At 41.0% G+C, this 15000-nt stretch overlaps 1 protein-coding gene across 3 annotated transcripts in view; it reads left to right on the top strand.

The window, feature by feature from the left end:
• Positions 1-15000, top strand: part of LOC143039393 (uncharacterized) — a 130945-nt gene that overhangs the window by 42613 nt on the left and 73332 nt on the right. For all 3 annotated transcript variants that reach the window (XM_076209358.1, XM_076209359.1, XM_076209357.1), the window contains exons 9-12: positions 4218-4433; positions 7330-7445; positions 7802-7999; positions 14345-14515. In XM_076209358.1, coding sequence (XP_076065473.1) covers positions 4218-4433; positions 7330-7445; positions 7802-7999; positions 14345-14515 — 701 coding nt within the window. The remainder of the gene's footprint in view (positions 1-4217; positions 4434-7329; positions 7446-7801; positions 8000-14344; positions 14516-15000) is intronic.

The following is a 15000-nucleotide window of genomic DNA, read 5'->3' as shown; positions in this document are numbered from 1 at the left end:
AGCTCATCGACTTCTTTCTCGTATTCTGCACTTCGGTTATTTCCTAGAAAGTTTCTTATCACTGACTTAAGCGACCACCAAACGGACAGCTCAGCTGCATTCAGTGCATCGTCAAACATTGAGTCCTTCATAAGTTCCCTTATCTGAGGCCCATCAAAGATGCCAGCCTTAAGCTTTTCCAGACTGATCCGAGGAAACTTCTGCTGAAGAAAAGTAAATCCCATGCCATCCTTGTCCATTGCCTTCACAAAGTTCTTCATCAGTCCCAGTTTGATATGTAAAGGTGGGAGTAAGACCTTGTTTGGTTCAACAAGAGAACGAGCCTGAACATTGTGTGAACCAGGTTCCAAACGTTGTCGTGGTGGCCATTCTTGTCTGACAAAATGTTGATCATCAGCCCGACTATCCCACAAACACAAAAAGCATGGATACTTTGTGTACCCACCCTGTAGTCCCAAAACCAATCCAACTACCTTAAGATCTCCACAGATCAAACAACCATGGTCATTGTAGTTCAGAGCAGACAGTAGCTGATCCATGTTGTCATGAGTTTCTTTCATTTGCACCGAATGACCGATTGGAATTGAAGAGTAATTATTTCCGTTGTGAAGGAGGACTGCCTTGAGACTTCTGCTGGAAGAGTCGATGAACAGTCTCCATTCAGTAGCAACATAGTCCAGCCCCATTGATTGAATCAAACCAGCAATGTTGTTGCAGTAAACTAATGACGAGTCCTTCTGGGTTGTGAAGAACTGTCTAAATTCTCTTTCACGCTCTCGGTACCAAAAGAATGTTGTCTCAGGTGCTAGCAAATTTTTCTCACGAAGACGAGAACCCAGAAGCTGTGCTGATTCCTTTGATAGGTTTAGATCCCGTGTCAGGTCATTGAGATCTGCTTGTGTTAGAGGCACTGGCCGGTCATTCTCTTCTGGCATGTATTCTCCACCCTCTGCCCTGTCTAGTGCGTTATCAGATTCCGATTCAGAGCTAGATTCCATTGCAACATCTGGCTCGGGAACGGGCAGGCCTGGACCATGAGGGACTGGTCGTATGGCAGACGGAACATTAGGATACTGAATACAATGCTTGTTCTTGCGGTTGACTCCTTTAAGATTAGTCATGCAGATATAGCAGTCTGACACATGATCTTTACCCTCTCTCCAAACCATTGGAACAGCGAATGGCATACTCTTCCTTTTTTTATTTCTCCAATCACGCAAGTTCTCGACATATGTTTTGCAGCTAACATGGGGTGCAAATGGCTTGTCCTGGTCCCCAAGCTTAACTCCAAAGTAAGCATGATATGCCTTCTTCACAAAATCAGTTATATTTGCTAGTCGACGAGGAAGAATCACATTACCACATATGTAGCAGAACCTATCAGGATGATTTGTGCATTTGCGTTCCATTTTCTGTCAATCTAAGATACGTGTCCAAAATAGAAACACAAGAAGCACAGATTCTTGTAAAAAGCACAGATTCTTATAAAATCAGTCACATTGATTGGAGATCACACTTTTCTAAACCATTTTCAGTTTCAGTGTTGTCAATGCAGTTTGTCAATGTAGTCAATGCAGTTTCAGTTTCAGTTTCGGTTTCAGTTTCCTGAAAGTAAACAAAAACATCATTAGGTTTCAGTATCAGTTTCGGGGTGCTACAGTATAATTTTTATGCAAAAAAATAAGAATAGGCTATACCTGCAGCCTCGTTTTCCTTATACTTAGTACTATACAAGGCCCAAAAGTCGCACTTCCCATATCTCAAAAAGTAGACCTGATCCAAGGAAACGGATGGCATTTTTGGATTCAGCGCACCAAAAATTCCTATAAATCACTTGAAAAACCTTCGACCTTTGAAAAAATAAAAATTTAAACGCATGCCAGTGTTATTGTCACTCCCATTCCTAGTCTTACTTATGAGGATTTTGTCCTCGAGTGAGCATACTCCAAAATCAGCAAATTTATTGATCCCCAGCAGTTTGGTAACGTGAAAATATCCTCCACCACTCACTATCTTATTAGCTTCCTTGACTTTATTTATAAAAATCTCGAGCAGCGCAAGACTTCACTTGCAATGGCGTTCATTGATTTCAAGAAAGCCTTCGACCTTGTTGATCACACCACTATCATCACCAAAGCCATCCACCTTGGCCTTCCTACCTCCTTGGTGGCTTGGCTATCTGACTTCCTGACGGACAGTTGTCAACTGTTAGATATCAGGGACACGTCTCTGCAGTCCAGCATCTCTCCTGTGGGATACCACAGGGAACAAGAATGGGGCCACTGTGTTTCCTAATACTCTTCAACGATGCCCTGGGAGGCACATCGCGCAGGAGGAAATATGTTGATGACTGCACGGTGGGGATCCCTGTGTCCAACACTGACCTGATCTACAACCCACTGTAGGACACACTGGATAGGCTACACACATGGACAGTGTACAATAAGGTCTCCATTAGCCACAAGAAAACTGTGGTAATGCACTTCCACACCTCCAATGATGTCCACCCCCCTCCCCTGCTGACAATTGACGGTCAATCCCTACAAGTGGTCCAGTCAACTAAGCTGCTGGGGATTACCATCTACAATAAGTTGACTTGGAAGGAGAACACCGCCAACACCGTCGGAGCAGCCTCTTACAAGCTGTATATGCTGCGTCGCCTGAGTTCATTAGGGGCACAGGCAGAAGATCTCAAGACCATCTACACTTCTTTCATTTTACCCAAGTTTATGTACGCGTCACCTTTCCTGGGCCTCGTCACTCACAGTCACGCAGCAGCGACAGCTGGAGAAAGTGCAGAAAAGATCCTGTCGCACAATCCTTGGCAACGAATACACCACCTATCAGCACGCTCTCACAACACTCGGACTTCCTACCTTTGCTAAACGCTATCTTCAGAGCCTGAGGTCGTTTGCGGTTACCCTAGTTAAACATCCTCGGCTTCGGAATCTGCTACCTCCACAGGTACCACAACCACGGCTACAGGTGGGGCACCACAATACCATCAAGCCGATCAGAGCACGCACCGACCGATATAAGAAGAGCCCCATACCGACATTTGTGGACTTAATCAAAAACAAGAAATAACAACACAGCTATTCCTTAGCTTAGTGTTTTGTTTTCTTTTTAATGGTTGTAACAACATCTTTTCACTGTCATAGTTTTATAATGTTATAATCTTGTAGGATGTATATTTTCAGCAGTAATGCTGTTATACCCAATAAACCGAATATCATTATTATTATTATTATTACACACACACACACACACACACACACACACACACACACACACACACACACACACACACACACACACACACGGACACACACGCACAACACACACACACACACACACACACACACACACACACACAAACACACACACACACACACACACACACACACACACACACACACACACACACACACACACACACACACACACACACACACACACACACACACACACACACACACACACACACACACACACACACACACACACACACACACACACACACACACACACGGGCACACACACATACAATATTGTCAAAAACAGGAAAAACGTGTATATCAAGTGTTGGTTTAATAAAAGTGAAAAAGTTATAAGAAGTACAGGTAGATGTATAAAACATCTGGAGGAGAAAAAGATCCTAAATTCGGATTTAGACAGGGAAGATCATGTACCTCAAATTTCATCTGTTAATACTCAAGACTACTAGACATAGTACAAGAAAGAGACAGATGGGCTGATTGTGCATTCCTAGATTTACAAAAAAGCTTTTGATAAAGTCCTTCACAAAAATATATATATATAAAGAAAACTGGAAACCATAGGAGGGATACAAGGAAAACTACTGAAATGGACGGAGGACTTTTTGTATGGAGGAAAAACGAGAGTAGTGTTCAAAGATAAGAGTTCTACTTGGGAGATAATAAGCGGAGTTCCACAAGGATCAGTATTAGCTTCAATAATCCTTGCCATATATGTGAATGACATGGACGAGGATGTGGAATGTTACATGAACTGCCCATAACAGCATTTCATAAGGTTAACAGGTGTGTGTTTGTGTATACATGTCTGTATGAGCGTGTGTGTGTGTTTATGTTTGAATGTGCGTGATTTGTTTATGCGTGTTCTTGTGCGAGAGACATTGATCACCTCGGTGGACACTTATTGGTACATATCCGCACTCATCCTTCTCCCACCAGGTCATGAGTCATCTTCATCTACCCTATGAGCTGCCTCCTGCCTTTCGATGCCTCCTTGCTCAGCTGCAATACCTCTCACAGCTGCGGGAGGAACAGCGCGCCCTTGCTCAGCTCCTGGTGGCTCTTCACCATCCGAGGGTTGAACCCGCCTCTCTCCTTCAGTTCCTAATGTATGGCAAAGTCTTCCTCGAGGATGGGTTGTACTCCCAACAAGAGGTAAGGACATATGATTCGTAGTAGGGTTTCCGCATCATCAGAACAACCAACATTATTGTAATCATGTTATCAATGGTTTTCGTTTTCTTCATAAGTTCATGGTATTGAATTAGTGATACTTGGTAATATCACTCCAATAGCTACACAAACACACACACACACACACACACACACACACACACACACACACACACACACACACACACACACACACACACACACACACACACACACACACACACACACACACACACACACACACACACACACACACACACACACACACATATATATATATATATATATATATATATATATACAAAAACACACGCACACACACGTACACACACAGACACACACACACCTACTCGTTTCTCACCCTGTGCAACCTTGTAACCCTTATAATACTTCTCAGACATTTCGTCTCAAACACATTTAAAAAATTTCCTCTTTGACTATCTTAAATTCCAAGTCTCTGACCCATTTAGTGCCGTCGGCACAATAACCCCATCATATAAAGTCCTCTTTGCATCTATTCCTAAAGGACTATTTCTCATGACGCATTTTATTCCCCTAAGGCATTTACCTGCTTCTCTCAGTCTGTAATTTACGTACACCTCCACTCCTCCCTTTCCTGCCACATGCGACCCTAAATACCTAAACCTATAATCTTCCCCTTGCCTTTTCCTTTAAGACTTATTTCCATATATCTGCCATCCTCTACCCTTGTGCATGTCTTCGTCTTACTTTCACCCATATTTATCTTCAACTTTTTCCTCTTGCATACCTTCCCAATCTCAATCAATAACTCCCTTAATTTCCTGTCTGACCCTGCCACAAGCGCAGTGTCGTCAGCATTTTTTTTTCTTTTTTGCCTTTATAGATTTGGAAAAAGGCTTATGACAGGGTGGACAGGAAGGCACTGTGGGAGGTATTGCAGATATATGGGATTTGGGGAAAGCTCTTAACGACATTCAAGAGATTTAATTAGAGTAGCAGAAACGACTAGAATTGGAAACGGATAGAGCGAGTGGTTTGAGGTAAAGGTGGGGCTGTGTCAGGGCTGTCATGTTGCCATTACTGTTCAGTATGTACATGTATGGGATGGTACGGGAGATAAATGCAAGGGCAATGGGCAGGGGATTGAATATAGTTAAAGATAGTGCAGGAAAGCGGGAGGTGAGCCAGTTGTTGTTTGTAGATGACATTGCACTTGTGGCAGGTTCAGAAGGGAGATCAAGGGAGTTGGTGACAGATTTTTAGAAGGTATATGATAGGAGAAAGTTGAAAGTAAATGTGGGTAAAAGTAAGGTGATGAGATATACAAGGGAGAAGATGGCAGGAAGTTGGATGTAAGTCTTAAAGGAGAGAGGCAAGAGTAAGTGGACAGTTTTAAGTATTTGGAAATAAAAGAATAGGTGTGGAGGTAAGCTGTAGATTGAGAGAAGCAAATATATGTTTTAGGGGATTGAAAAGTGTCATGAGAAATTGACATCTGGGGATGCATGTAAAGAGAAGATTATATGAAAGGGGTGATCATGCTTTCTACACTGTATGGATCAGATACTTAGAATTTGTGAAAGGTAGAGAGGAAATTTTTAAATGTGTTTGAAATGAAATGTCTAAGAAGTATTGTAGGGGTTACAAGGTTGGATAGAGTGAGTAAAGAGGAAGTGAGGAGGAGTACTGGGGTGGAAAGGGAGATGGCAGATAAGGCTGATGAAAAAATATTGTGATGTTTTGGACACATGAAAATAATGAGTGAAGAAAAATTAGTAAAAGAGGTGTGGAAGGCAGAGATGGATGGAGTGAACCTGAGAGGGCAACCGAGGATGAGATGGATAGATGGGGTAAAAGGGTCATTGAGCAAGAGGGAAATGGCTGTCGAGCAAGGAGGGATGAGGCATGGGGTAGGGTGAGTGGGGAACAGATGTCTATGGATGATATCTTAGTGTAGCCCAAAGGGATTTTCTCACAGTCTTTTCTAGTTTCAAAGTCTTTTGAGGAAGGAAGGGAGAAGGCAGGGGATAGAGGTGAGTGGAAAATGGTTGTATATGGATGATATTTTGATGCAGCCCGAAGGGATATCTCCCTATCTTCTCTAATTTCTTCTTGAGGGGACGGAGAGGGGTGGGGGGTCGCCACCCAAGTGAAAGGGCCCTGATGTGGATGGATGAATGTGTTTGTGTGTGTGTGTGTGTGTGTGTGTGTGTGTGTGTGTGTGTGTGTGTGTGTGTGTGTGTGTGTGTGTGTGTGTGTGTGTGTGTGTGTGTGTGTGTGTGTGTGTGTGTGTGTGTGTGTGTATGATTCACCATGGTCTTGAATCACGTGTTGGACTCGTGAACGACAGCTATCTCCCTTCCGGGAGAGAGCTCAGAGCTCATATATGACCGATCTATGGGTAATGTTGTGGCCTTACACGCACACGCACACACCCAACTCCCCGCCCACGAGAGTTGGAGTAACGTCTCGCAGCACGGCGATACTGACATTATTTCAGCCCTGGGCGGGATTCGAACCCGGACCGCCGTAGTGGCGGCCACGAACGCTGCCACTGCGCCATCGAGTCGTGTGTGTGTGTGTGTGTGTGTGTGTGTGTGTGTGTGTGTGTGTGTGTGTGTGTGTGTGTGTGTGTGTGTGTGTGTGTGTGTGTGTGTGTGTGTGTGTGTGTGTGTGTGTTGTGTGTGTGTGTGTGTGTGTGTGTGTGAGAGAGAGAGAGAGAGAGAGAGAGAGAGAGAGAGAGAGAGAGAGAGAGAGAGAGAGAGAGAGAGAGAGAGAGAGAGAGAGAGTGATTGAGAGTGAGAGTGAGAGTGAGAGTGAGAGTGAGTGTACCACATTGTTGCAGGAGCAGTTCGTCCTCCATTTTAGTGCCCACTTGTCCCTCCCTGTCTTGCAGAGAGGCGAGCTGAAGTGCGCCCTCATGGCGTGGGCCGACGACCGTGTTCGAGCCGTGCACCACCTCCATTCCACTTTCCCTCCAGCAGCTCTGGATCGGCTAGAGATCACTTTAAGGTGAGGGTCACTTTAACTAAGACGGATCGAATGACCTCCATACAGAGCGGGTTTACCATGGCTGAATAAAATTGCCTGGCGGCAGCTAGAATCAATGCTCAAGATGCAGCGAAGGGTTAATGAAGATAGGTTTCAGAAAGGTGTTACACCTCTGCTACAGAGAGTTTTCCTCAGCTAAAAAAATTAAAAAAAATGTTCGCAGCTACAATTCCTATACTGTTCAAAAGGACACCTTTGTGAATTTTATCTTTTATTTAACCTAGGGAAACTTCTTACTAGTATAGGGTTGATAATTATCTAAACTTCCAAGCAATTCTGAACTTAGAAAGCACGAATACTTCTTATGTTCCTTGCAGATGCTTAGCTATTCTTGATCAAGACGAAGTCTTAGGCGAAGCCACGCGCGGACCCTCTAACTCGGTCGAGGGGAGCGCTGAACCCCACGCCGACGCAGACGTGAACGAACTCCCTGAGGGTGCAGCTGGGGAACCTGAGGCCTACCCGGGCATCTGCCATCGGGTCATAGCTGCCGTCACTGCACACTGTGAAGAATGGTGCGTACTATGGGGTTTCCTGTCTTTACTGAACAAGATCGACGATAGTTAGAACAGAATCTGTAAATACACTTAGGATTAAATGAGCTACAGATCTGTGTATATTACTTCAACATTTAATATGTTCAACTAAACTTGGTGTAAAATTACTGGGGAAAAAGAAAGACACCACATTAACGCGGAAATGAAAATCAGGAAGTTGTCAACAGTTTCGCGATAGCCAGAACAAATTTTATAAACAGCAGTGAATGGGTTAATCATGATAGGAAATCTATTAATTCAGTGAAATCTGAGAATTACAAATTAATGATTCGACAACACTATCGAATGGTATCTTAGCCAAGCTGAAATAAAATGAGTATAGGTGATAAAAAAAAAAATCACTGTCAGAAGGTAGACTGACATGAAGACACAATGTGAGGCTAGAGCGCCAGTTCAAGGAAATTGGTAGGATGGGGAAAAGGGAATATATATATATAGATATATATATATATATATATATATATATATATATATATATATATATAGAGAGAGAGAGAGAGAGAGAGAGAGAGAGAGAGAGAGAGAGAAAATATAAACCACTAAAGAAAGTATAGCAATACATCACGTAGATGTTCAATTGTATCTTAAAATTCTGAATTGTATTTCACACATTCGCCTTTAGGTACGTAATGCTCGGTGCGATTATTATTAGCCTACCACAGCCAATGCTGCGTGATGCGCATCATACTTAGCATCATATTTAGATTAACACATTGACAGGTTCGGTTGAAATGATCAGCCTCGTACTTTGCTGCTTGAAGAAATACAGCCCCATTCAAAAACAAAGAATTTGTGCTCTAGACACTTGTTTGTCAATCACCATTGCGCCATGACCAATCATCGTTGTTGATCTAACTCTAGTAAGCGTTGGTATTTGGTCGGCAATAACCAGCGTTTTTTTCCTTTGGGACGATATTCCGTACAGGAGGGAATAGTGAAAGTTGAATGTGATCAACATTCTTTTTTGAGTGGAGAGGTGACTTTCATCATAAAAGAATGCTGTGTGATTCTGGTTCATAAGGATGCCATTGGTTAAAGTCCATAAAATACTGATTGCACAAACTTTATGCAGTCAGTACCTATAGGGAGATCTCTAATAAGTCTACACCATTACAACTTTAAATTTTTCTTTCTTTATTTCTTCCTTTCTTTCTCTCTTTTCTTTCTTTCTTTTCTTTTTTCTTTTTTCTTTCTTTTTTCTTTTTTCTTTCTTTCTTTCTTTCGTTCACTCTTTTTTCTTTTATTCACTCTTTCTTCTTTCATTCATTCTTTTTTCTTTCATTCACTCTTTCTTTCTTTCTTCCTGTCTTTCTTTTTTTCTTTTTCTTTCTTTCTTTCTTTCTTTCTTTCTTTCTTTTTTTCTTCCTTCCTTCCTTTCTTTCTTTCTTTCTTTCTTTCTTTCTTTCTTTCTTTCTTTCTTTCTTTTTCTTTCTTTCTTTCTTTCTTTCTTTCTTTCTTTCTTTCTTTCTTTCTTTCTTTCTTTCCTTCTTTATTTCTTTCTTTCTTTCTTTCTTTCCTTCTTTATTTCTTTATTTCTTTCTTTCATTCTTTCTTTCTTTCTTTCTTTCACTCTTTCTTTCTTTCTTTCTTTCTTTCACTCTTTCTTTCTTTCTTTCACTCTTTTTTTATTCACTCTTTCTTCTTTCGTTCACTCTTTTTTCTTTCATTCACTCTTTCTTTCTTTCTTTCTTTCTTTCTTTCTTTCTTTCCCTCTTTCTTTCGTTTACTCTTTCATTCACTCTTTCATTCACTCCTACAAAGGATTATAAAGGCGAGCATGCCGACAGGAGACCTTTTGGTCCATATCTAGGTCGGATGCGAAAAAAATCACATTGATAATAATAAATAAATAAACAAAAACTATAACAACACAAGTATAAAAAAAATACACAAATAAATGCATAGGTATAGTTAAATGATAAACAAACAAGTAAATAGTAAACAATTATAAATTGACATATAACTAATGATAAATGAGAATCAAACAGACAAATAATAACAAAACAAAAACAAATAATATAAAATAAATGATAATCATTACAGCATCTTGCTTAGGTGTTAATCTAAATGATTCTTAAAGCTTCGAACTGAACTACATTGCACTGCCTCTGCAGGAAGTTTATTCCATTCATTAACTACACGGTTGGCAAAGTTGTTTCTATCCACTTCCAAATTAAATCTATTTCCGGACAGTTTGAGACTATTGTTTCTTGTCTGATTCTCATTCAGTATAAAAATTTTGTCACTTTTGATGTTGTCAATTCCCTTTAGAATTTTAAAGACCTGTATCAAGTCATCTCTGAGTCTACGCTTTTTTAGGAAAAACAGATTCATATGTTTTAGTCGATTTTCGTATGATTTATTTTTGTTAATTGGAATCAGTTTTGTGGCTCGCCGTTGTACTTTTTCCAGTCTGTCAATGTCTTTAATGAGATTCGGTGACCATACGGAAACAGCATATTCCAAATGTGGACGAACTAACGACTTATATAGCTTGTTAATGAGTGATGGACTTTTGAAGTCAAGACAGCGCAATCAATCCTAGAACTTTATTTGCTTTCTCGGGGGCTGAAATACACTGCTTGGGTGATTTGAGATCGTTACTGATAATTACGCCGAGATCTTTTTCACTATTCACTTTTGTTAACAAATTTCCAAATAACTTGTAATCGTGCTTACTGTTATTTTTACCTATGTGCATTACCTTGCATTTACTTGTGTTAAATTTCATTAGCCACTTTTCAGACCATCGCTGTAATTTATCTAAATCTTCTTGAATATTTAATTGGTTTAAGCGATCATTTGCCATTCCGCACAGTTTTGTATTATCAGCAAATTTGGAAACAGTAGATTTCAGTCCATGGTCTATATCATTTATACATATTATGAATAGAAGTGGGACAAGAACGGAACCCTGAGGAACTCCAATTGTAACATTTTTCCATCTAGAAGTTTTTCCATTTAAAACAACTCTCTATTGTCGATCATTCAATCAATTACTAGTCCAACTTAATAGGCTACCACTTATTCTGTGTGGAGCTAATTTAGTAAGTAGTCTTTCGTGTGGGACGGCATCAAAAGCTTTTGCAAAGTCTAGATATATTAAATCTATATTTAAGATTATTTCAGACAAATGAGAGAGAATGCGGGTGGGGAAGGGCAAACGAAGATGTGTTAGGAATAGAGTTTATTGCCCTAACGTTGCGACCAACTTGGTCTTCTTCAGAGTCTGGAATTCTGGAATTCTGGAATTCAAGAAAAGACCACCTCGCCTGCGCGGGATCGGGTTTTGTGGGAGGGGAAGAACGTCTGTTAGAAAATGAAATGATAGTAGTGTATAAAAGAGGGCTATTGCCACCGGGCGAATCGCGAGCAATTAGGGGCTAGATTGTTGTCATGGCATAGGAGGACTTGACCAGGAGCTTGGAGGGAAGCGCCTGACGTCGGAGGTTAGGAGATTGGGATTACCAACGGGGTTAGGATCACCAACGAAAGTTTAGAAAATGGTAGGAGGCGTAGTAGTAGAGAAAGGTGGAAAAACGGAAAAATCTTTAGTGGGAGGTAAACTGAAATGAGAAGATGTAGTAGAAGAGAAAGTTAGAAAGGAAGCGAATTTTAGTCAAAGAGAAAGTAAGTGTATATGTTTGTGCGTGATTTGTGGCTCTGTTCGTGAGAGGTGTATGTGTGTATCTTACGAGAAGTGAGTTGATTTCACTTTTCGCGTGTAGAGGGCGAACCTGATAAGCCACAGGTGGGGCGAGCGACCCCTGATTATCCCCAGGTTTTGGGTTTCAGCTTCCTAAAGGTATTCTTGATGTAAGTAAGTTCATCCTCTAGGAATTCTTCACTGCAGATACGAAAAGCTCTGAGAAAGAAACCTATTAGAACACCCGTTTTAACACGTCTGCTGTGTGCTGAAAAATAATGGACAAAGTCGTCCCTATTGGTGGGTTTCCTGTACACCGAGAAACTTACCTGTTGAGAACCTCTGTGTATCAACGTGTCTCAACAGGTAAGTTTCTCGGTGTACAGGAAACCCACCAATAGGGACGACTTTGTCCATTATTTTTCAGCACACAGCAGACGTGTTAAAACGGGTGTTCTAATAGGTTTCTTTCTCAGAGCTTTTCGTATCTGCAGTGAAGAATTCCTAGAGGATGAACTTACTTACATCAAGAATACCTTTAGGAAGCTGAAATACCCCGGAGGTTTGATCACCAGGACAACGAGGAAAGCCAAGAAGATCTACGATGGCTCAAACGTCCGGACCCCGGGAAAGGATAAGTCTCATTTTATTTCTGTCCCTAATTCTACAAACACCATAGCTATTGATGATTATTTGTTAAAAGGTGGAATAAATATAGCAAAAATATCTTCAAATAAAATAGGAAAAATATTTAAGAAACATAATAATATGCATAATAATCTCAGTGTCATTTACCGTATTCCATGCAACGGTTGTCCATCATCTTATTTCGGTGAGTCAGGTCGAGGGTTCAATAAACGCTTGAATGAGCACAAAAACGATCTCAGGGCTCATAGAACATCTAACTCCCTGGTTCGTCACCTGGACAAATGTGGACATCTACCTGATTGGAACAACGCAGAAATTCTACACGAGGGATTTGAGAAGAAAATGAGAAAAACTGTGGAAGCTGCACATATCGCCGCCAACAAGAACAACAACGACAGAGACGGATTTAAATGCCTCTCGAAAGCAGCAAGTGTCCTAATAATTAAATCGTTAGCCAAAGGGAAAACATGACGCTCATACCTTGGCGGGTTCCCTCTCACTACGAATATAAGAATTGTGATCCGTCTGTAATGCTGTAGTCCTCTGAAGAAGACCAAGTTGGTCGCAACGTTAGGGCAATAAACTCTATTCCTAACACATCTTCGTTTGCCCTTCCCCACCCGCATTCTCTCTTAAATCTATATTGTTTCTTTTGTCATAATTCACTTTCTTTCTTCCTTTCTATCTTTCTTTCTTTCTTTCTTTCTTTCTTTCTTCTTTCTTTCTTTCTTTCTTTTTCTTTCTTTCTTTTCTTTCTTTCTTTCTTTTCTTTTTTTCTTTCTTTCTTTCTTTCTTTCTTTCTATCTTTCTTTCTTTCCTTTTTTCTTTCTTTCTTTCTTTCTTTCTTTCTTTCTTTCTTTCCTTTTTTCTTTCTTTCTTTCTTTCTTTCTTTCTTCTTTCCTTCTTTCCTTCTTTCTTTCTTTATTTCCTTCTTTCTTTCTTTCTTTCTTTCTTTCTTTCTCACTTTCATTCTTTCATTCTTTCATTTTTTCGTTTTCATTTTTTCATTCTTTCTCTCTCTCTCTCTCTCTCTCTTTCTCTCTCTCTCTGTCTCTGTCTTTCTCTCTGTCTCTCTCTCTCTCTCTTTCTGTGTCTGTCTGTCTGTCTCTCTCTCTCTCTCTCTCTCTCTCTCTCTCTCTCTCTCTCTCTCTCTCTCTCTCTCTCTCTCTCTCTCTCTCTCTCTCTCTCTCTCTCTCTCTCTCTCTCTCTCTCTCTCTCTCTCTCTCTCTCTTTCTTTCTTTTGTAGGTGGTAAGTTACTGTATTGGGAATTGGTGGTGAAATAAACTCGTTGGAGTTGTTGGTTTTAATGTTCCACTATTGTATGTCGAGAACGTGAGGCCTTTTGACCCGCACTGCTTCAATTGTTTTCTAGAAGGCGCGAGGTCCGTTCTGCGCAGATGTTAGGGCGTCGGCTTGACCCGAGATGCAGCGAGGCCATTGTTTAAAGTAGAGATGCCGAGAATCTATTGTCGTTGAAGGGGCGTAACCAGGAAAGGTCGGTGAACTTGGTGACTGAACAATGAACGTCCCTAGGGAGATGGTCGCCGCCGTCGACAGTACCACATTGTAGCATGTGTGTGCGTACGTGCGTGTGCAAAGGGAGATGGCAGATACGTGGAATGTAGAAATCTATCACTGACCCCAGTGATATCGGTGCTACGGAAATAGAAAAGAAAACAATGCAAGGCAATGTTGTTTCATCCTTTATGACTGTGATGAGGTATAGTGTTGTCATAGTGTTGTGAGTAGGAGTTGAATTTTCTGAAGAGTTGGAAGTAGAAGGAAGAGGACATGGTTGATGGAAACGTAGCTTGGTTTCTTGTATAGGGTCGTTTTTTTTTATTGTTAAATTACAAGTTACAATCAAAGTACATAGTTTTGCCAGATTAGCAAACCCTAGTCACTACCGAGGGAGTTAAAACTATTTCAAATGAAATTACTAAGCTTGGATAAACTTCTCAGCTTTAAGAGTTTAATTTCTTACAGAACTTGTTCGTGTTCCCGGCAGGTTAGACGCTTGGCACAACGAACCAGGCTCCCCGACCAGCTCTCAACCCACATCAGGAACCTTCACGCCCGAACAAACGGACACGGAAATGGAGCGGATGAGCGTACTGCTGGCACCTATGGTCGATTTCCTGGTGCTTGTGGACCAGGTGTACTCGCCAGTTATCAAAAGGTGACCAAGATAACTGCACTGTTTGGCAATTTATCATGTGTCCTTGTAAATAAATTCCATTCTGTATAACACGTACAGTAAAAGATGATGTCAGCGTCAGTTAAGAATACTTGGCAAAATGAAATGAAAACTTGACGTTCTAACCTTTTCCTTATCGAGGTGATGCAGCAGAGATGAATAAAGGAGCCAGGTGGCAGCTATAATTAAAGGGAAAATACAGCCGGCGATAGAAGTAGTTGATCAGGAAATTAAGTTTGATAATTATTTTGTCGCACGTTGAACGACCCGGGGCGTCGAGTCACGACTATCCCAATCTGTGCAGCTGACACTCTGAAGCGCCGATTACTTCTCTATTTTTTGGAACTAAGGAAGGCACTTTTTCACAAAGCTTACACGGATTTCACAATTAGGAATGTAGGAATTACTTATTATTTTCACAATGATAGGAAACAAAACAAAAGTACTAAGATATTACGCATTCATTT

Source organism: Oratosquilla oratoria, chromosome 26 (assembly GCF_046742065.1).
Source record: "Oratosquilla oratoria isolate Oo_2021 chromosome 26, ASM4674206v1, whole genome shotgun sequence".
NCBI classification, from domain to species: Eukaryota; Metazoa; Arthropoda; class Malacostraca; order Stomatopoda; family Squillidae; genus Oratosquilla; species Oratosquilla oratoria.
This window is presented reverse-complemented; position numbering and strand designations above follow the sequence as displayed.